General features: G+C 41.7%; 1 protein-coding gene across 1 annotated transcript; it reads right to left on the bottom strand.

Annotated features, from left to right (window-relative positions):
• Positions 1-475: 475 nt before the first annotated feature.
• LOC143026576 (U6 snRNA phosphodiesterase 1) lies at positions 476-22,470 on the bottom strand. Its single transcript, XM_076187208.1, has 5 exons — positions 22,159-22,470; positions 14,423-14,556; positions 14,138-14,330; positions 7,125-7,284; positions 476-1,620 (listed from the first exon to the last, which is right to left on the bottom strand). The coding sequence occupies exons 1-5, from the start codon at positions 22,434-22,436 to the stop codon at positions 1,423-1,425; spliced, it is 963 nt and encodes a 320-aa protein (XP_076043323.1). The 5' UTR covers positions 22,437-22,470; the 3' UTR covers positions 476-1,422.
• Between the last annotated feature and the right edge of the window lies 1 nt (position 22,471).

The raw sequence follows: 22,471 nt of genomic DNA, 5'->3' as shown, positions 1-22,471 counted from the left end.
TATGTGTGAGAAAAACTTGACACAGCCCGAAGGGATTTCTCCATGTATTCTCCTTTTCTGCAGGTTTTATTTTTTTTATTTATTTTTTTTTTTTTGTCGATTTAATGAAGTGGCCTTGCTGTGGATGTGCTGTGTCTTGCAACACTGCTTCTGACCTAGGGCAGTGGAGAAGATGCAGGGATTACCTGTCATCCAGGAGGTGCCAAGATAAGAGGGAGGGGAGTGGAGTGTGATAGGGATGGAATGGGTGGGAGTGGTTTTATGGCTTTGTTTTTTAGCTACCTCCCTTGTATGGAGGAAAAAAGCCTTTGGTATGTGTATGTATGTATGTATGTATGTATATATATATATATATATATATATATATATATATTGGATATAGTATTCGATGAAATCAAGCATTTAATTTTTCTATTTAGCAGTATATTTTTATAGATTTTCTGAGTACTTTGAAGTGATTATGTGGGACATATGTACACCACGTGCAAGATTTTTTGTAAGAATTTATTGCCACGATTACTCGAGGTGTATTTCAGGAAAACAAGTGTAAAATGTTACATTAATTCACATATGCTGTGTTTCATTATTAAATACTACTTAGCTCATTCTCACTGTCAGTTATATCATGTACAATTATTTTCAGATGTATAAATAAATATGCAAATATAAGGAATTGCAAAGCGGAATTTATGATATATACATCTATTTTTCACACTTGAAATATCATCCCCTACAGTCATGTTATCAACTCCATTGTTTATCACAAATTCAGCATTTTTTTCATAAAACCTCACAACAGTGATAACAAAATAATATACCTTTTCTCTGACTGAATGTAAGTACTATCCATGTATTTCATACAAAAGATAGAGAATTAATTTACATACTTTTCCTGACTGAAACACTGCCTACATGTTCTAAAGACCTTTGCAGTGTTCACTGCACAAGCACAAGAACATGTAATATTCATCAAAGATAATTACTAATTATTATTTCACAAATATTGCAAAGTTATCACCATATGATTTTTGAATTTTACTCTTAACCACCAAAGTATGAACCTAAGGAAATGATCAAGTGAAATATGATATCACATCTATATAACTTCTCCAGAACAAGTTAAAATAACATATAGCTTTAATGGGAATGAAGGTGTTTGCTTCCTGAAGAACAAATGCCAGGTTTAGCACAAAACTCTAAAACTCTATATCACCAATAAGAAAATTACATATATTTTATCATGTATGAAGAGACGTATGTTGAAAACATCCCCTGTTCAGTTGTCATTAATTATGAACTGGAAGGAAGGAAAGAGGGAAGGACATGGCATTCTGATCACCAAATATGTGGTGAAAAGTGATGCTTAATTATAAATGAAATGGAACAGATATGACTCATGATATTTCCCCCAATACAATAATATCAGTGCCCCTGATGAAGATTTATATGATGAATCCTATTTCCGGTTTTAAAATGCAATACTGTTACATCAAATGTTCTCATGTCTGACTCTACAGCAAAGTACTGTGAGCACACATTTTCTAACTGAGGTAGAAGTGTACGGAGAGTTGCTTCTTCATCACCAACACACCATGCTATGCTTACATGGAACGAACCATCCTGAAACAAGAGAAGGCATGTCTATGTGAGATGTGACAATGAAAACAAGATGTTATAATCCCCATTACATCTATACATGCTTATTTTTTCTCCCATATACCTTCACTGAAGACTAGGACTGTATTATGCAAATATATACTAATATCTCCTGTACTAGGGTCAGGCTGTCAATTATTGTGGAGTGCTAGAGATGGCCCATGATGGCCATGGGTTAATACCAGGGTCACAATAATTAATGGGAAGATAATCAGTAACTGTCTGTATTGGCCATATTGCGTTACTCAGGGAGATGGGACTGCTTAGCCAGACAGTCTAGGGAATAACAACAACTATGATATTTAACCTCTTCAGGAGTTCTCCCAATACCAGATCTAGAACATAATCTCATACCACTCAACTATACAGATGACCTTATGATATTAACCTAGCACTGGAACTAAAAAATAGCCACTAAAAACACTTAAGTTTACTTAGACAAACCTCACCCAAGAAATCATTAGTAACATTGCTCACCCATGACATTAGTAACATTGCTCACCCATGACAACCATGAATCAAAAACACATTCAACATTGAAACTAAATGGGCAAACCCTCCTATTGTAAAAGACCATGTTTGATACTTACCTATGTGACCTTCAGCCTACATGTCAAAGATCTGACAGTAAAGAAAAAAGAATATCTATGTACCAAAGGGCTCTTCCCCCTTATATATGGAAGGTAGCCAACCAAGGCATGCACTCACTCCCACCACCCATTGTTTTCCACTCATTTTAGTTCCTCGTGGATGAAGAGTCCACCATGTCTCCTACTCAATGCCTGGGTCAAAAGCAAAGCAGCAAGACACAGTACATTCACAGTAAGTCTCCTTCAGTTATACAGCAACTCTCCCTCCTCGTGCCCTTGAACAAATGGTCAGGCTTACTCTGTGTTGGTACTGCTGGATGGTGTTCTAAGTTAAGGAATGCTATTGTGTTTTTTACCAGGTGTGGAAGTGTTTTTTGTGGGGTTTATGTCTGGGAGTTCTTATTGGAGTATTGAGTTTGATAGTCTTTCTTGAAGGACTTGTTTAGTGATTTGAATGTGTCTGTGCTCTTGTATGGATGCATTCTGTGATACAGGTGGTACATACATACATACATATATATATATATATACCAAAGGCTTTTCCCCCTCCTCTTCCTCTCTTAATTTCTTTCCAAAAGATCTTTTTATTACTTTCAAAATTTTGTCATACCCTTAGCTCATTTCACACCTGCTCTCTTCTTTGCCTCCTTTATCTTATGCTTTACTTTTCTTTGTACCTCTCATATACTTCTTTCATCCTATTCTGTAACCAATTTGTGAATGCTTGCTTCTTCTCTTATTTAATATTTTTTGCTTCATCATCCCACCACCCACTACCTTTTCTTCTATTTCCTCCTGCCCTCCTTGTTCCACACACCATCTTTGCACACCTTGTGACTCCCTCCTTGAAACCTTCCCATTCCTCCTTCACTCCCTCCCACTCTTCTCTCAGCTTCTTCTTGTAATCCTCCTTTTCTTTCTTAATTAAGCAGTTTAATCTAAGCACCTCCCTATCTTCTGTCCTTTTCCTCTTTCTCAATCTATCCTCCATTCTCAACTTAACTTCCACCAAAAAATAATCTAATATTCCCCCATTCTATCCCCTTAGAACATGTACATCCTTAACTCTTCCTACTATTCTCCTGGTTATCACTGTATAGTCCATTAATGCCCTACCTACCACCTTTCCATCCACCACTCTCTCCCATGTGTACTTATGCTTGACTTTCTTCCTAAACACTGTATTTGCTATCATCAGCTCTCTTTCTAGACACATCTCCACAATCAACTCTCCTTTACAATTTTTTCCTGGAACTCCACATTTCCCAACCACTCATCTATTGGTTCATTTCCTACCCTAGCATTAAGGTCTCCCAATACCACTACATTGACATTTCTCCCTAAACCCTCTATGCACTTATTTAAATCTAACCAAAAAGCATTTACAAAAACCCACATCTCACTTCCCAGTTTAACCTTTATCCACATTAACTTTGAAGAAACCTTCCACTCCACCACATGTTTACCAATCTCTTCACTTACTAGTATAGCCACCCCTTCATTTCCTCCTCTCTTCACTCCTGAGACCCTTCTAACTACACTTCCAAACTCTTCCTTTCAACTTAGTTTCATTCAATGCCAACACATCCATCTTTCTTCTCACAAACATATTGCCTCTCTCTTCCCTTTTACTCTCATCTGTATCACATCCAAACCTTAGAGTTCTGGTTTGAAAACTCCTCCCAGACCCTTTTATGCCCCTTTGGGGCTACAGGGGGAAGGATGCCTAGTCCTATCCTTACCCCACTTTTATCACCTTTTATGACTCAAGTGGGACCACTTGGTGGCAGTATTCTTTTCCCCCACCAAAGGGTGAGGTTGTGGTAGGTTGTTATAAATATCTGAGTAGTATGCTGCTATTTACCTATTTGTAGTATACATGAATGGAGCAACACTTATTAGGTCCCATCTCCCACTCTCCAATTTATGATACCTACTCTCAAGTTCATGAAGAGTTCCAATTTGGTTTACATCCTTAATCTAATGGTGTAGATTTTTGTAACATTCAACTGGAAGTACTTGAGACATGTGTGAAGGGTGTGAGGTATTTAGGGTCCTGGCATAGAACAATGTTCTGTCATTTTCACATGGTATTCTAAGGAGAGGATTTTGGTTTCTTTATCTAGATGTCCAATTGTGGTGAGTTTGGTGCATCCTGTTATTACTCTCATTGCTCAATTCTGTAAAGTCTGTCAGTTGTTTGCATTCACTTTGCTAATTGTTTGGAAGCGTGCTGTGGAAGTATAGTCAAGGGTGGTTCTTATGAATTGCTTGTAGATTATTAGTTTCTTTTTGTTGTCCAAAGTGTTTACAATAGATTTAAGGAGGCATGTTTTCTTGTTGATTTTTGCTGCAAGATATTGGATACATGGACTGAAAGTCATACGAGTATCAAATGTGAGGCCTAGAATTTTAGAGGTCTATGCCACTGAAAGGATTTAGCAATCTAATTGTACTACCGTATTTTTCGGACCATAAGGCGCACCCGTAATTTGCTATTCCCCGTCCTTACATAAGGCACGCCTGACCATAAGGCACACCTGGTCTCGTCATCGGATAATCATGCATATGTGAGTGCATTCAGAACTGAACATTTTCGTTGTTGAATGAGAAAAATCGGTTGGGATTTAGCAAAATTACAAAAATAAATGATATATTTTTTTATTTTGGTCAGTGAAATCAGACCACCTCCATGGACGGTCTGCCCTGCCAATACCCCTAAAAACAACATAAACACGTTACGGGAATTGTGGGGAATAAAACCAACATTAGCAGTTTTATTCCCGGAATTCTCTATTCACTTAAAAACACAAGATTTATTACAAATGACGGTAAATTTTTAGTTTCGACCATGGGCACAATATAGCAATAGAAAATTAATTATTAATTTTGTAAATCATAATGTATCAACGTAATATGCAATTTTGTGAGCAGAAATACATACATACATACATATACCAAGGCTTTTTCCCCCTTACAAGGGAGGTAGCCAAAAAGGAAAAGGCATAAAATCATTCCCACCCATTCCATCCCTGAATACACTCCACACCCCTCCACCCTCCCTCTTATCTTAGTACCTCCTGGATGACAGGTCATCCCTGCACCTTGCCCACTGCCCTGGGTCAGAAGCAGTGTTACAAGACACAGCACATCCACAGCAAGGCCACTTCATTAAATCAGTGACCCCCCCTCTCCGTCTCCCCATGCATAAAAGGAGATGCGGGGAGAAATCCCTTTGGGCTGCGTCAAATTTTGCTCACACATACTATCTCACCCCCCCATCCCCCTGCCCATTCCACCTCAAGCATCACAACATCATCCATATACAACCATTCTCCATTCACCCCTGTCTTCTGTCCTCTCCCATCCTTCCTCAACAGACATTCCCCTCTTCCCCAAAGCCCCCTTCACCCCATCCATCCACCTCATCCTAGGATGTCCCCTCATGTTCACTCCCTCCACATCTGCCTTCCATACCTCTTTTACTAGTCATTCTTCACTCATTCTTTCCATGTGTCCAAACCATCCTAATACTCTTTCATCAACCCTATCTCCCAACTCCCTTTCCACCCCCATTCTTCTCCTCACCTCCTCATTTCTCACTCTATCTAGCCTAGTAACCCCCATCATACTTCTCAGACACCTCATCTCAAACACATTCAAACTCCTTCTCTCTTCCTCTCTTATGTTCCATGTTTCTGCCCCATACAGTGCTGTTGGCACAATCACTCCTTCATACAGTCTCCTCTTAGTATCCATTCCCAAATGTCTATTCCTCATTACACTCTTCAATCCACCAAGGCATTTACTTGCTTCTCTCCATCTACATTCTACCTCCACCTTCACTCCACCTTTTCCTGCCACATTTGCACCTAAGTATCTAAAACTATCCACTTCCTCCAGTCGCTCTCCCTTAATGCTTACTTCCAGTCTACTGCCACTTTCACGGAAATAAAAAACAAAAAGGTGCTAAAACACATTTGGTAAGTAACGAAGTCGTGTCAGACGAATGGTAAGCCATGTTTGTTATGATAGATGCCGACGTCGAAGAAATGAAAGGATGATAAATTCGTCTAACCTAACCTGTATTTAATAAATCATTACCTGCAAATTAAATGTCATCCGGCTCGTCCTCGTTGTCGTCGTGAGAGACGTTGGCGGGCTTTTCAACCACTCTCTCAGCTTGCATGGTATACAAAGTTCTTGCAGCTTGAAGGAATGCATGTATCTCTGCTCCATAACATTCCTTCAAGAAAATGTACCTGGCGAGGTACTGTCGTAAGTACCGAGGCCGTCAATTGACAGACGACAAGATGGCATCCCGATCCTATGCTACCGACTTCGTTCATTAGCATATTTGCTTGTAGCAAGGTATTTTTTTTTTCATTTCCGCCCACAAAAATGCATATTACGTTGATACATTTTAATTTAAAAAATTAATAATTAATTTTCTATTGCTATATTGCGCCCATGGTCGAAACTAAATAATACCCAAATGACTACAGTCGGAGTGGAGCGAGACTAGACCAATGCAAAATGGCTGTTTGTGTTGTAGACGCTATCATGTCATAGCCATGATAGCGTGAATGAATGCGGTGGCATGGACTCGAAAACTGTCGAAGTTTTCACAATTTTCTTGTCAAGATACATGCATCTTGGTTATAACTTAGTTGTAACTTTTGCTACGCCTATGCACTGTCGCCGTCGGCAGGCTAGCTACGAAACGTGTCAAAATAGTACGTCACTGTCCAAGGCATTTTTTTTGCACTGAAGCCACACATAAGGCGCACCACCCGATTTTGGCCAATTTTAAGGATTTTGCCCGCGCCTTATGGTCCGAAAAATACGGTATATTAGTACAACTTTCCAGTAACTTACCTTGTAGAATGAAGGAAGTCTATAATCAGTCAAACAAGAATCTATCTCTGACACAATATCCTGGAGTTCACTGCGCCCATGGCACACCCGTAGACCAAGGAAAGTCCTAGTTCTTTCTTCATTGAGATATACACCAACACCATGCAACCAGAGTGAAAATCTGGGAAAAAGAAAAAAAATAAATACAAACAACAACTTGACAATGATAATAATACTCATATTCAATTCATATACCAATGGATCTTTCCTTCTCATAATATCAGTGTGGCCAAGTCAAACCACACACCCACACTATAAACAAATGAAACCCATTCAATCACACTTCTCACCTCAGATATTGAGAGAAGGATGAGAATATTAGTGTTGGTTTAAAAGATACACATGTGGAAGTGAGAACATAAATAAACTACTACATACATACATACATATGCCAAAGGCTTTTTCCCCCTAACACGGGGGGGTAGCCAAAAAGAAAAAGGCATAGAAACCACTCCCACCCATTTCATTTCCCATATATTCCACTCCCCTCCACCCTCCTTCCTATCTTGGCATCTCCTGGATGACGGGTCATCCCTGCATCCTGTCCACTGCCCTGGGTCAGAAGCAGTGTCGCAAGACACAGCACATCCACAGCAAGGCCGCTTCATAAATTCGGCGACCCCCCCCCCCCCTCTCCGTCCCCTCATGCAGGAAAGGAGAAGACGGGGAGAAATCCCTTCGGGCTGCATCAAATTTTTTCTCATACATACTTCCTCACCCCCCACCACACTACTAGAAGCATTAAACTGAAGAAGAGAGGACTTGCTGGAATCTCACAGAGGATACTTAAAGAATGTAGAGACCGAGTAGCACACAAGATTCATAATTTAACTGTGTGAGTATTAAGGGAGAGAGACTGGAGGAAGTGGGCAGTTTTAGATATTTGGGTGTGAATGTGGCAGGAAAGGGAGAAAAGGAGGTAGAATATAGATTGTGAGAAGCAAGTAAATGCCTTGGGGGATTAAAAAGTGTATGAGAAACAGACATTTGGGAATGGATGCTAAGGAGATTGTATGAAGGAGTGCTTGTCCAACAGCACTGTATGGGGCAGAAACTTGGAACATAAGAGAGGAAGAGAGGAGTTTGAATGTGTTTGAGATGAGGTGTCTGAGAAGGATGATAGGGGTAACTAGGTTGGATAGAGAGAAATGAGGTGAGGAGAACTGGGTGGAAAGGGAGTTGGAAGAAAGGGTTGATGAAAGAGTATTGAGATGGTCTGTACACATGGAAAGAATGAGTGAAGAAAGATTAGTAAAAGAGGTGTGGAAGGCAGAGGTGGAAGGAGTGAACATGAGGGGGCGACCAAAGATGAGATGGACGGATGGGGTAAAAGGGTCATTAGGAAAGAGGGGAATGTCTGTTGAAGAAGGAAGGAAGAAGACAGAAGATAGAGGTGAATAGATGATCCTGTGATGCATGAAAGAGAGCAGGTGGGGGATGGTGGGGGGGGGGGGGTATTTCTCCCTGTCTTCTCTTTTTGGATGGGGTAGTGCGAGAGGTAAATGCAAGGGTAGTGGGTCAGGTATTGGAGATGGTTAAAGAAAAGGGAGAAAAGTGGGAGGTGAGCCAGCTGTTGTTTGCAGACGACACCGCTTGTAGCAGGGTCAGAGGAGGGATTCAGGAAGTTGGTGACAGAGTTTGGGATAATATGTGATAGAAGAAAGCTAAAGATAAATGTGGGTAAAAGTAAGGTGATGAGATGTACAAGGGGTGAAAGTGGCAGTAGACTGGAAGTGAGTATTAAGGGAGAGCGACTGGAGGAAGTGAATAGTTATAGATACTTGGGTGCAAATGTGGCAGGAAAAGGTGGAGTGAAGGTGGAGGTAGAATGTAGATTGAGAGAAGCGAGTAAATGCCTTGGTGGATTAAAGTGTAATGAGGAATAGACATTTGGGAATGGATGCTAAGAGGAGACTGTATGAAGGAGTGATTGTGCCAACAGCACTGTATGGGGCAGAAACATGGAACATAAGAGAGAAAGAGAGGAGTTTGAATGTGTTTGAGATGAGGTGTCTGAGAAGTATGATGGGGGTTACTAGGCTAGAGTGAGAAATGAGGAGGTGAGGAGAAGAATGGGGGTGGAAAGGGAGTTGGGAGATAGGGTTGATGAAAGAGTATTAGGATGGTTTGGACACATGAAAAGAATGAGTGAAGAAAGACTGGTAAAAGAGGTGTGGAAGGCAGATGTGGAGGGAGTGAACATGAGGAGACGTCCTAGGATGAGGTGGATGGATGGGGTGAAGGGGGCTTTGGGGAAGAGGGGAATGTCTGTTGAGGAAGGATGGGAGAGGACAGAAGAACATAAGAACATAAGAAATAAAGGAGACTGCAAAAGACCATAAGGCCTACACTAGGCAGCTCCGTATCCATCACCACCTGTCATCCCCATCCATAAAGTTGTCTAATCGTTTTTTAAAACAACTGATAGTTTCAGCGCTTACTACATGGTTACTAAGTTTATTCCATTCATCGACCACCCTATTAGTAAACCAATTCTTGCCTATTTCCTTCTTAAATCTAAATTTGTCCAGTTTGTACCCATTACTGCGAGTCCTGCCCTGTTGTTTTATTATGATGACCTTGTTTGCATCACCCTTGTTATAGCCTTTGATCCACTTGAACACTTCTATTAGATCACCCCGCACTCTGCGTCTTTCCAGAGAGTGTAAGTTTAGGTGCCTAAGCCTCTCTTCGTAAGGCAAATTTCCGAGTCCTTGTATCATTTTGGTCATTCTTCTCTGTACTGATTCTAATGAATTTACGTCCATTCTGTAGGACGGAGACCAAAACTGTACCGCATAGTCAAGGATGGGTCTAACTATCGCTAGGTAGAGTTTAATAATTACCTCTGCACTTCTATTCGTTACCGTCCTAGCAATGAAACCTAATGCGCTGTTAGCTTTATTTCTGGCGCTAATACACTGCTTCCTGGTTTTAAGGTCCGGACTCACCAGAACTCCCAAGTCCCTCTCGCACTCAGATTTTTCTAAAAACGTGTTATCTAAGTTGTATCTATTTTCGGGGTTGTGTAGCCCTACGTTTAACACGCTACACTTAGAGATATTGAAGTTCATTTGCCACTTCACCGACCATGTTAACAGCTTATTAAGGTCATCCTGCAGAATCTGGGCGTCGTCTCCTGACCTAATTAGGCGTCCTATTTTAGTGTCGTCCGCAAACTTACTAACATCACTATTTAACCCTTCATCCAAGTCGTTTATATACATAATGAACAACAAGGGACCCAAAACCGAGCCCTGGGGAACCCCGCTAGTAACATTGCCCCACCTAGATTTTATTCCATTTATGGTGACCCGTTGCTTTCTGTTACTAATCCAAGCTCTAATCCATTCTAACACTTTTCCTCCTATGCCATGGGCTTTGATTTTATTTAGTAGTCTCTGGTGTGGCACTTTGTCGAACGCTTTGCTAAAGTCAAGGTAAATAACATCGTAATTTTCATTGTTGTCTGCCGCCTTATATACCTTAGTGTAAAAGGATAGAAGATTAGTCACACATGACTTACCCTTGGAGAAACCATGCTGTGAAACACGAATTAAATTATGCCCTTCAATGTGTTCTCTGAGTCTATTTACTATTATTGATTCAAGCATTTTTCCTATAACCGATGTCAAACTGATTGGCCTGTAGTTGCATATAGACGATCTATCTCCCTTCTTAAAAACAGGAACAACGTTTGCCTGCCTCCAAGCAGTTGGAACAGAACCAGTATCTACCGATTTATTGAATATTTCAGTTAACTGGTCGCAGATTTCAAATTTACACTCTTTAAGCATTCTTGGAAAAATTTCGTCTGGACCCGGAGATTTTGTAGCTTTAAGTCTGTCAATCTGCTTGACTACTTCCTCTTTACTAATGCTGATATTAGTTAGACTACTTTCTTCATCCCCTCTGAAAATCGGATCGCAGTCAGGTACTTTATCTAACCTCTCATCAGTAAATACCGATAGAAAATAATTGTTAAACTCCTCACTCATTTTTTCTTCCGATTCAATCATGACATTTTCATTGTTTTTAATTGGTCCTATTCTTTCTTTATTTTTTGTTCTATAGGGGTGAATGGAGAATGGTTGTATATGGATGATGTTGTGATGCATGAGGTGGAATGGGCGGGGGGATGGGGGGTGAGATAGTATGTGTGAGCAAAATTTGACGCAGCACGAAGGGATTTTTCCCCGTCTTCTCCTTTTATGCAATGGGGGGACGGAGAGAGAGGGTCGCCGATTTAATGAAGCGGCCTTGCTGTGGATGTGCTGTGTCTGGCGACTGCTTCTGACCCAGGGCAGTGGACAAGGTGCAGGGATGACCCGTCATCCAGGAGGTGCTAAGATAAGAGGGAGGGGTGTGGAGTGTATTCAGGGATGGAATGGGTGGGAATGATTTTATGCCTTTTCCTTTTTGGCTACCTCCCTTGTAAGGGGGAAAAAGCCTTGGTATATGTATGTATATGTATGTTCTCTTTTTCTGCATGAGGGGATGGAGAAGGGGGGTTGCCAATTAAATGAAGTGGCCTTGCTGTGGATGTGCTGCATCTTGCAACACTGCTTCTGACCCAGGGCAGTAGGCGAGATACAGGGATGACCCGTCATCCAGGAGGAGCCAGGATTAGAGGGACAGAAGAGGGTGAATGGGAGTGGAGCATGTGGGGATGAAATGGGTGGGAGTGGATTTTGTGCATTTGTTTTTTGGCTACCTCCCTCGTAAGGGGGAAAAAGCCTTTGGTATATGTATGTATCCTTATCAAAAGAAGAGATAGTGCCACAGGATTGAAAAAGTGGCTAATATGGTAAGAATTCATGATGTAGGAAGTAAAATAAAACTACTGAACAACATCCTGGAAACTGTCCGTTCCCACTTTTTTATTCTATTTTTTTTCCTTGTGTTTCCTGTGGTAGGAGGAATTCTACCACCATGATTTCCAGCAAGTAATAAAAAAGTAAAGATGTCTTTCTGGGGCTGTTATGGACCCAGAGAAAGCTTATGGCAGGTGTTGCAGATAGATAGGGGTAAAGCTGTTTAGGGCAGTCAAAAGCTTTTATGTGATTAATAGAACCTGTGTTAGGGTTAGGAATGGTGAGAGTGAGTGGTCTGAGGTGGTGTGACTGCAGCATGATTGTATTAGGAGGAAGTTGAAAGTAAATATTGGTAAAAGCAAGGTGCTGAGATGTACAAAAAGAGAGGGAGGGGGCAGTGTGTTAGAGGTAAGTCTTAAAGGAATGAGGTTGAAGGAGAACAGTTTTAAGTATCTAGGGCCACATATTGTGGTGAATGGAGGAGTGGAGGTGGAAATAAAATATAGTGTGGGGGAAGCAAGAAAATGCCTTGGGGGAACGAAAACTGTCATGAGAAATAGCTATCTGGATATGTACATAAAGAGAATACTATATAATGGGAAATTGTGCCCATGATACCGTATGGGACAGAAACTTGGAATGTAGGGTAGGCATAAATAAATAAATAAATAAATAAATAAAAGAAATAATAATAATAGAATAAACAAAATAAATAAAATGTATGAAAATAAATCAAATAAAAATAAAAAAACCTATTTGAGATAAGTGTTTGAGAAGTATGGTAAGGGGTTATGACGATGGATACCATGAAACTAAGAGGTGAGGAGAGTGGGGCTTACAAGGATGGTTAGAGTGAAATTAGTAGGCGAGGAGAGTTGGGGTGGAAAGGGAGCTGGCAGATAGGGTTGGTTTGGGCACATGGAAAGAATGAGTGAAGAAAGACTGGCAAAAAGAGTGTGGATGGCAGAGGTGGATGAAGTGAACTTGAGGGGACCTAGAATAAGATGAATGGATAGGGTGAAAAGGGCCTTGGGTAAATGGGGAATGTTTGTTGTACAGGGAAGATGGAAGGCAAGAGATGGGGTAACTGGAAAATGTTTGTGAATGGAAGATAAATTTATATGACTTGAAAAGGATTTCTCCTAGTCTTCCCTACTTAAGTGCGATGAGATGAGGATCTTCAAAGCCTGTTAACATCTTCACCTCCAACTACAGGTGTAGCTATGAGGAGCACTCTCTAAACCAGGCTCATAATAACTTCACCTACTCCCCCCATTTTTTCACCTTTGGTGAGCTGACTACTAGCAACTGCCCCACCCCCCATTACAAGCTGGTGACATAGACACAGTTGTACATTAATACAACACATAATAATCCAATGTTCTTTCCTTGGATAATCTATGGGAGGGGACAAGGATAACTACAATTGCTATGAAAGTTTGGGTTTCCAGTGAATGAAATTTGAGTTTGCAATTATTGTAATTACTTGTACAATGTATACACACATGTACCAATGGCTTTTTCCCCCTTACAAGGGAGGTAGCCAAACACCAAAGGCATAAAATCTACTCCCACCCATTCTATCCCCACATACTCCACTTTATTCACTCCTCTCCCTCCCTCTTATCTTGGCTCATCCTGAATGATGGGTCATTCCTGCATCTTGCCCACTGCCCTGAGTCAGAAATAATGTAGCAAGACACAGCACATCCACAGCAAGGCCACTTCATTTAATTGGCAAATCCTCCTCTCCATCCCCTCATGCAGAAAAAGAGATGGGGAGAAATCCCTTTGAGCTGCATCAAAATATCATTAACACATACTCCTTCACCCATCTTCATCCCCAACCCATGAATCACAGTATCATCCATACACAACCATTTTCCATTCACCCCTATCTTCTGTCTTCTCCCTTCCTTCAACAGATTTTTCCCTCTTTCCCAATGCCCATTTTACCCAATCCATCCATCTCATCCTTGGTAGCCCCCTCATGTTCACTCCTTCCACACCTCTTTTACTAATCTTTCTTCACTCATTCTTTCCATGTGTCCAAACCATCCCAATACTCTTTCATCAACCCTATCTCCTAACTCCCTTTCCACCCCTACTCTCCTCCTACAATATATAAATTCTCATAAAAAAAGGAAAAGCAACACTTACTTGTTAACATGAGTTAATCTTGCCCGTAAGTCCTCTACAATGGGTTGAATCCAATGTAGTCGTAAAACTAAAGTCCTAGTGAGTGAAATGTGCAAGTCAGTTGAAGATGAAAGTGCCACGCTGTTCTGTTTACACAGCTCCAGTATTGATGCTACAAAGGATTTGAAACTGTCTTCCTGCACTCCAAGTTGTACTGCAAAATTTAAAATTGAACAATGAACATTATAATGCTATGAAACACATTTTTAACATATGTTGAACATTTAGATATATCCATGAACTTACTTGGTACATAAAGTATAGAAGCCCAGTTGCCTCTTTCATGTGTAAATGATCGAACACGTCCTTGATGTTGTGACCTGTCTTCCCTCTCACCTGTATCATGAGGTAGTAACTCACTTGGAAATGGTATCAAATTCCTATGGGAAGAGAATATAACAGTTAACAATTTCTTCCCTCCCTAAACATGTACATGACTGAGCTGCCTTATTTGTATTATCACAATAAGACAGCTGTGGTCACTGCCATTCAGGATTTCTTCCATCCATTCAAGAAGTTTACTTCTTAGCTTTTCAATATGTCCCAATTTCTAGTGGTCAATTGTGAGGAACTTTGTCAGAGGGTTTCTCTAGATCTTGATATGCACATTACAACTGCCCCTCTCTTATGCAAAACATCACAATCACTCTTATGCAAAAGCTTAAATTGCCTGACACATGACCTTCCAAATCTAAAGCAGAACTGACTGTACATCAAAATATTCATTTCTTCAATCAATCCAATGCCCTAGGTCACTCATACCAGAAAAGAACACAAAAATTCTAGACCTCACTTTTGATACTCACATGACCTTCATGATCCATGTCAAAAATCAAAGAGTGAAAAACAATAAGGAAGAAAACATACTAAAATCAACCACAATTATGGGCTTTGAAAAACGGATGAAAACTATAATCACAGTCTACAAACAATTCATAAGAATCACATTCTACTATGCAGCTGCAGTTTGGTTACCAACAACCTGCAAAGCATACATATACCAAGGTTTTTTCCCCCTAACAAGGGAGGTAGCCAAAAAGGAAAAGGCATAAAATCATTCCCACCCATTCCATACCTGAATACACTCCACACCCCTCCACCCTCCCTCTTATCTTAGCACCTCCTGGATGACGGGTCATCCCTGCACCTTGTCCACTGCCCTGGGTCAGAAGCAGTGTCACCAGACACAGCACATCCACAGCAAGGCCGCTTCACTGAATCAGTGACCCCCCCCTCTCCATCCCCCCATGCATAAAAGGAGAAGATGGGGAGATATCCCTTCAGGCTGCGTCAAATTTTGCTCACACATACTATCTCACCCCCCATCCCCCCGCCCATTCCACCTCATGCATCACAACATCATCCATATACAACCATTCTCCATTCACCCCTGTCTTCTGTCCTCTCCCGTCCTTCCTCAACAGACATTCCCCTCTTCCCCAAAGCCCCCTTCACCCCATTCATCCACCTCATCCTAGGACGTCCCCTTATGTTCACTCCCTCCACATCTACCTTCCATACCTCTTTTACTAGTCTTTCTTCACTCATTCTTTCCTTGAGTTCAAACCATCCTAATACTTTTTCATCAACCCTATCTCCCAACTACCTTTCCACTCCCGTTCTTCTCCTCACCTCCTCATTTCTCACTCTATCTAGCCTAGTAACCCCCATCATACTTCTCAGACACCTCATCTCAAACACATTCAAACTCCTTCTCTCTTCCTCTCTTATGTTCCATGTTTCTGCCCCATACAGTGCTGTTGGCACAATCACTCCTTCATACAGTCTCCTCTTAGCATCCATTCCCAAATGTCTATTCCTCATTACACTCTTCAATCCACCAAGGCATTTACTCGCTTCTCTCAATCTACATTCTACCTCCACCTTTTCCTGCTACATTTGCACTCAAGTATCTAAAACTATCCACTTCCTCTAGTCGCTCTCCCTTAATGCTCACTTCCAGTCTACTGCCACTTTCACCCCTTGTACATCTCATCACCTTACTTTTACCCACATTTATCTTTAGCTTTCTTCTATCACATACTCTCCCAAACTCTGTCACCAACTTCCTCAGTCCCTCCTCTGATCCTGCCACAAGCGCAGTGTCGTTGGCAAACAACAGCTGGCTCACCTCCCACTTTTCTCAATTTTCTTTAACCATCTCCAATCCCTGACCCACTACCCTTGCATTTACCTCTCGCACTATCCCATCCATGTATAAGTTGAACAGCCAGGGCGACATAACGCATCCTTGACGAAGTCCCACCTTTACCTCGAACCACTCACTCTCTCCATTTCTAATCCTGACATAAGCTCTACTACTCTCATAAAAACTCTTGACAGCTCCTAGAAGCTTTCCTCCTATCCCATATATCTGCATAACCTCCCACAGTGCCTTTCTGTCTACCCTATCATAAACCTTTTCCAAATCCATAAAACCCCAAAAAACATCCTTCCCCTTTCCTATACCTTTCTCACATATTTGTCTTACCACAAAGATCTGATCTACACAACCTCTACCTGTCCTAAATCCACTGTTCCTCACCAATTACTCCCTCTGTTACTCTCCTAATCCTCTCAATCAAGATCCTCCTATAAGCCTTCCCAATTACACTTAACAAGCTAATTCCTCTGAAACTACTACATTCACACTTGTCCCCTTTTCCCTTGTAAAGTGGAACTATACAGGCATTCCTCCAGTCCTCTACCCTCTCTCCAGCAAACATTAAATAACCTCACCAGCCAGTCCACCATCACTGTACCTCCTTTTTTTAGACATTCTTCATGGCATCCATCCAGACCAGGTGCCTTACCTGCTTTCATCATCTTAACAACTGCCTTCACTTCATCCTTCCTTGTTTCTCCTCCTTTTTCCTCATTCATCACTCTCATTTTCTTAGCATTTCCCACTGCATCTATCTTTCCCTCCCTATCCTCCTTCACATTTAGCAACTCCCTAAAATATTCTGCCCATCTTCCCCTTACTGCCTTCTCTTCCATTATCATCTCTCCATCTGCACCTTTTACCTTTTCTTCTCTACTTCATTCGCCTCCTCTTCCTCTCTTTAATTTCTTTCCAAAACATCTTTTTATTACTTTCAAAATTTTCTGTCATACTCTTACCCCACTTCACATCTGCTCTCCTCTTTGCCTCCTTTACCTTTTTCTTTACTTCTCTTTTCTTTTCTTTGTACCTCTCATATGGCTCCCTCATCCTATTTTGTAACCAATCTGTGAAAGCTCGCTTCTTCTCTTCTACAACCTTCTTTGTTTCCTCATCCCACCATTCACTACCCTTCCTTCTATTTCCTCCTGTCCTTCTTGTTCCACACACCATCCTTGCACACTTTGTGACTCCCTCCTTGAACCATCCCCATTCCTCCTCCACACCTAGCTCTACTCTATCCTTCACACCCTCCCACTCCTCCTTCAGCTTCTTCTTGTACTCCTTCTCCTTTTCCTTCTCATTTAAAGAGTTCACTCTAAGCACCTCCCTACCTTTTGTCCCTTTCCTCTTTCTCCATCTATCCTCCACTCTCAACTTACCTTCCACCAAAAAATGATCTGATATTCCCCCACCCTCTCCCCTTAGCACATGTACATCCCTAACTCTTCCTATCATAGTCCTATTTACCACTACATAATCCATTAACGCTCTATCTACCACCCTTCCATCCACCACCCTCTCCCATGTGTACTTATGCTTGACTTTCTTTCGAAACACTGTATTTGCTATCATCAACTTTCTTTCTACACACATTTCCACCATCAACTCTCCACTATGATTCTTTCCTGGAACTCCACATTTCCCAACCACTCCATCAATTGGACCATTTCCTACCCTAGCATTAAGGTCTCCCAGTACTATTACGTTGACATTTCTCCCAAAATCCTCTATGCACTCATTTAAATCTATCCAAAAGGTCTCCCTTTCTTATACACTCTTCTCACTGCCAGGCCCATATGCACTTACAAAGACCCACATCTCCTTTCCCAGTTTCACCTTCATCCACATTATCCTTGAGGAAACCTCCTTCCACTCCACTACACGTTTACCTATCTCTTCACTTACTAGAATAGCCACCCCTTCCCTCCCTCGCCCTCTCTTCACTCCTGATAAGCTCCCACTTACACTCCCAAACTTACACTCACCCTTCCCTTTCAACTTAGTTTCACTCAAAGCCAACACATCCATCTTTCTTCTCACAAACATACTACCTATCTCTTCCCTTTTACTCTCATCGGTACCACATCCACGCACATTAAAAGACCCAAACCTTAGGGTGCTGTTCCGAAAACTCCCAGACCCTCTTATGCCTTTACTTTTTCGTTTAGGAATGTCCCCTGTGGGGCTACAAGGAGAAGGATGCCTAGTCCCACTCCCCGTCCCTTTCTTCTCGCCTCTTACGATCCAAGTGGAAATACTTGGTGGCAGTATTCTTTTCCCCCACCACAGACACTACAAATTATTCAAAAGAAACCATAATCCTCACTATGGGGTATATGAAAAGGATAGATACAGTTCTATGAAAAAGCCCTCAACCCTACTTGCTTGTCTCACTGGACCACACTATATCTAAACAAAAACACATTCACACTCAAGATTACAATTTGCTCTTCAATATCAATCAATCAATAGTCCCTGTTTTCTCTAGCAGAAGACCCATGGCCTCCAGGAAATTGAAAACAGTCTCTGGTCAGGACCATAAGTAACTTAGAGGAGATATGTTGTTGTCTGCCCTCGTTCCAGACCTGCCCCCACTACAACAAGGTGGACCAGCTCATACTACTATACTTGTGGCAAAATGGAGGGAATAGTGGCAGTGCCTGTTGCTGAGGACAATGGTCCAAATTCTTTATAAGGATCACAAGGAAGGAAATAGATGATTTCAAGTAGAAATACATGAAATAATTTTTTTGAATCACCAAGAGGAATATTATCACAACATTATGTTTTTTGTTCTATCCCAACCTCACCTAATTCAACCTGACCTAACACAGGATGTATGTGACATAGCCAGGGGACTTTGCCCCTAGTCCCCAGTAGATTGCATATTACCCAGCTGAGGATGTGGGAGAAAACAAAGGTCTCTGGACCCCCAGCCAATGAGGTGCATTTTACCTAGCCAAGAGGTAAATAACTTTAGTGTTATGCAAGTAAATATATAATTTTCTTGAAACTTAATCATATTTATTTTATTTTAGTAGGTAGGTTCTGATTCTCCATTTTCTTTAACCATCTCCAATCCCTGACTCACTACCCTAGCATTCACCTCTCGCACCACCCCATCCATGTATAAGTTGAACAGCCAGGGCGACATAACGCATCCTTGACGAAGTCCCACCTTTACTTCAAACCACTCACTCTCTCCATTTCTAATCCTAACACATGCTCTACTACTCTCATAAAAACTCTTGACAGCTCCCAAAAGCTTTCCTCCTATCCCATAAATCTGCATAACCTCCCACAGTGCCTTTCTGTCTACCCTATCATAAGCCTTTTCCAGATCCATAAAAGCCCAAAAAACATCCTTCCCCTTTCCTATAGCTTTCTCACATATCTGTCTTACCACAAAGATCTGATCTACACAACCTCTACCCGTCCTAAATCCAGCTGTTGTTTGCGGACGACACTGCGCTTGTGGCAGGGTCAGAGGAGGGATTGAGGAAGCTGGTGGCAGAGTTTGGGAGAGTATGTGATAGAAGAAAGCTAAAGATAAATGTGGGTAAAAGTAAGGTGATGAGATGTACAAGGGGTGAAAGTGGCAGTAGACTGGAAGTGAACATTAAGGGAGAGCGACTGGAGGAAGTGGATAGTTTTAGATACTTGGGTGCAAGTGTAGCAGGAAAAGGTGGAGGTAGAATGTAGATTGAGAGAAGCGAGTAAATGCCTTGGTGGTTTAAAGAGTGTAATGAGGAATAGACATTTGGGAATGGATGCGAAGAGGAGACTGTATGAAGGAGTGATTGTGCCAACAGCACTGTATGGGGCAGAAACGTGGAACATAAGAGAAGAAGAGAGAAGGAGTTTGAATGTGTTTGAGATGAGGTGTCTGAGAAGTATGGTGGGGTTACTAGGCTGGATAGAGTGAGAAATGAGGAAGTGAGGAGGAGAACAGGGGTGAAAAAGGATTTGGGAGATAGGGTTGATGAAAGAATATTAGGATGGTTTGGACACATGGAAAGAATGAGTGAAGAAAGACTGGTAAAAGAGGTATGGAAGGCAGATGTGGAGGGAGTGAACATGAGGGGACGTCCTAGGATGAGGTGGATGGATGGGGTGAAGGGGGCTTTGGGGAAGAGGGGAATGTCTGTTGAGGAAGGAAGGGAGAGGACAGAAGACAGAGGTGAGTGGAGAATGGTTGTATATGGATGATGTTGTGACTGCATGAGGAGGAATGGGCGGGGGGGTGGGGTAGTATGTGTGAGTAAATTTTGACGCAGCCCGAAGGGATTTCTCCCCGTCCTCGCCTTATATGCAAAGGGGGACGGAGAGGGGGTGTCGCCGATTAAATGAAGCGGCCTTGCTGTGGATGTACTGTGCCTTGCGACACTGCTTCTGACCCAGGGCGGTGGGCAGGGTGCAGGGATGACCCGTCATCCAGGAGGTGCTCAGATGAGAGGAAGGGTGGGAGGGGTGTGGAGTGTATTTAGGGATGAAATGGGTGGGAGTGTTTTTATGCCTTTCCCTTTTTGGCTACCTCCCTTGGAAGGGGGAAAAAGCCTTGGTATATGTATGTATGTAGGTTCTGATGTCAACACCATGGTCTGTCTGGGGACACACCACTCCCATGTATCTACCTGGGCCTCACAATGATATTGGAGCTAATCTGCAATTTAGTTTGTTGCTGCTCCTCATGGGGTTAGGCCAACTGGGATTGGAGGCTCATCTGAGATGTTGGCCACAAATTTGTCTAGCTTCCTTTAGAAAGCCTCCATGCTGTCTCCCATTAGGTCCCTTAGCTCTTTTGAGAGAAAGTTGAAGAGTCTGGGGCCAGCACAGGTGAAGGTTTTTGCCTAGATCATCTTTAGTCACTTGGAGCAGCTACTTATGGACCTTCTTCCACAGGTCCTATCAAACCTAGGGTGGTGTTTCCCTTTGATACCACCTTTTTGTGATGAATTTGTTACTGCGCCCTCCAGGACTTTCCAGATGTAAATCACTATATAATGATCTCTATATATCTGCAGTGAATAGAGCTTGAGGATTTTCAGCCTTTCCTAGTAGTTCAGGAAGTCCACAACTAGCCTCCACATGAATACCCTTTGGAATTGTTAAAGTTCTTGTATCTCCTTGACTTTGTGTGAAGACTGTACTTGGCATACATACTCCAGCTTTGAGACTACTATGGTCTTCCACCTATGTAGCAAGTGTTCGGGCTTCCTGGTCTTTAAAGGTTAGGAGGATTCACCCACTCATTTAAAGAGCAGCACTTGTGGTGTGGATTATGTGTGCTTTGAAGCCACAGTCATCACTCATCCATAACCCCAGGTCCCCTCAGTTTGCCTCATTTTTATTTCCTCTGCACCTGATGAAAAATATTGTACTGGTCTAAATATATCTAATATATAAGAAATGCCACATGAGGTGCATAAACACATCCTAATTTAATAAAAAAAAAATGCCTAATGTTTGATTTAATGTATAAACAATGTATTTAATAATTTATGCCCTCTGAGACTGAATATCTATGACTATTTATCAAGCACACCTAAACTGTAATACTTCTATTTCAGGCACCAACATTATACACTATCAAAATATATCAAATTAATGCATTCAAGAAACCGTGCATGATCTATGATACATAACCTACATATATACCAAAAGCTTTTTCCCTCTTACGAGAGTCGTGTTCGGGATACATAACCTAATTAACGTATCCCAGTCCAGTCACATGATACCAAATGTAATTTCTGAACCCACAAAACACTTGATCAAAAGGATAATTTAATGTTGTATAGAAGACATCAGTTTTTACCTGTTTCTAATATGATCAACGGCAAGGGCTACTGCACCAGGGATTGATGAGCCTTCTGTCCTTGGACCAGAACTAGGGTGGGGAGGGGATGGGGTTTGACTGTCAACCATCATATCCTCCTCCTCATCGACTTTTCGTCTCTTTTTAGTACGCTCATGTGGGTTACTGAAATACGTCTTCCTCTTTTTTTCATCTTCACTTGTATAACCGGAGTCCTCGTCACTGTCGGAGCCATAATTTTGTAATAAGGACAGCGCACCGCGCCTTCCTGTCGCCATTATTTCCCTATATGTAAACAAAGCTGAATCATAGG

Source organism: Oratosquilla oratoria, chromosome 6 (genome assembly GCF_046742065.1).
Source record: "Oratosquilla oratoria isolate Oo_2021 chromosome 6, ASM4674206v1, whole genome shotgun sequence".
Taxonomy (NCBI): Eukaryota; Metazoa; Arthropoda; class Malacostraca; order Stomatopoda; family Squillidae; genus Oratosquilla; species Oratosquilla oratoria.
Note: the sequence above shows the minus strand (reverse complement) of the source record. Positions and strands in the feature narration are given on the sequence as shown.

Coding starts and splice junctions, on each gene's coding strand:
- LOC143026576 (XM_076187208.1), bottom strand. CDS start 22,436: ATGGCGACAGGAAGGCGCGGTGCGCTGTCCTTATTACAAAATTATGGC. Junction 7,285..14,137: donor AGATTAACTCATGTTAACAA/GTAAGTGTTGCT, acceptor TCTTTTTCCCAG/ATTTTCACTCTGGTTGCATG. Junction 1,621..7,124: donor GACTTCCTTCATTCTACAAG/GTAAGTTACTGG, acceptor CTCTTGTTTCAG/GATGGTTCGTTCCATGTAAG.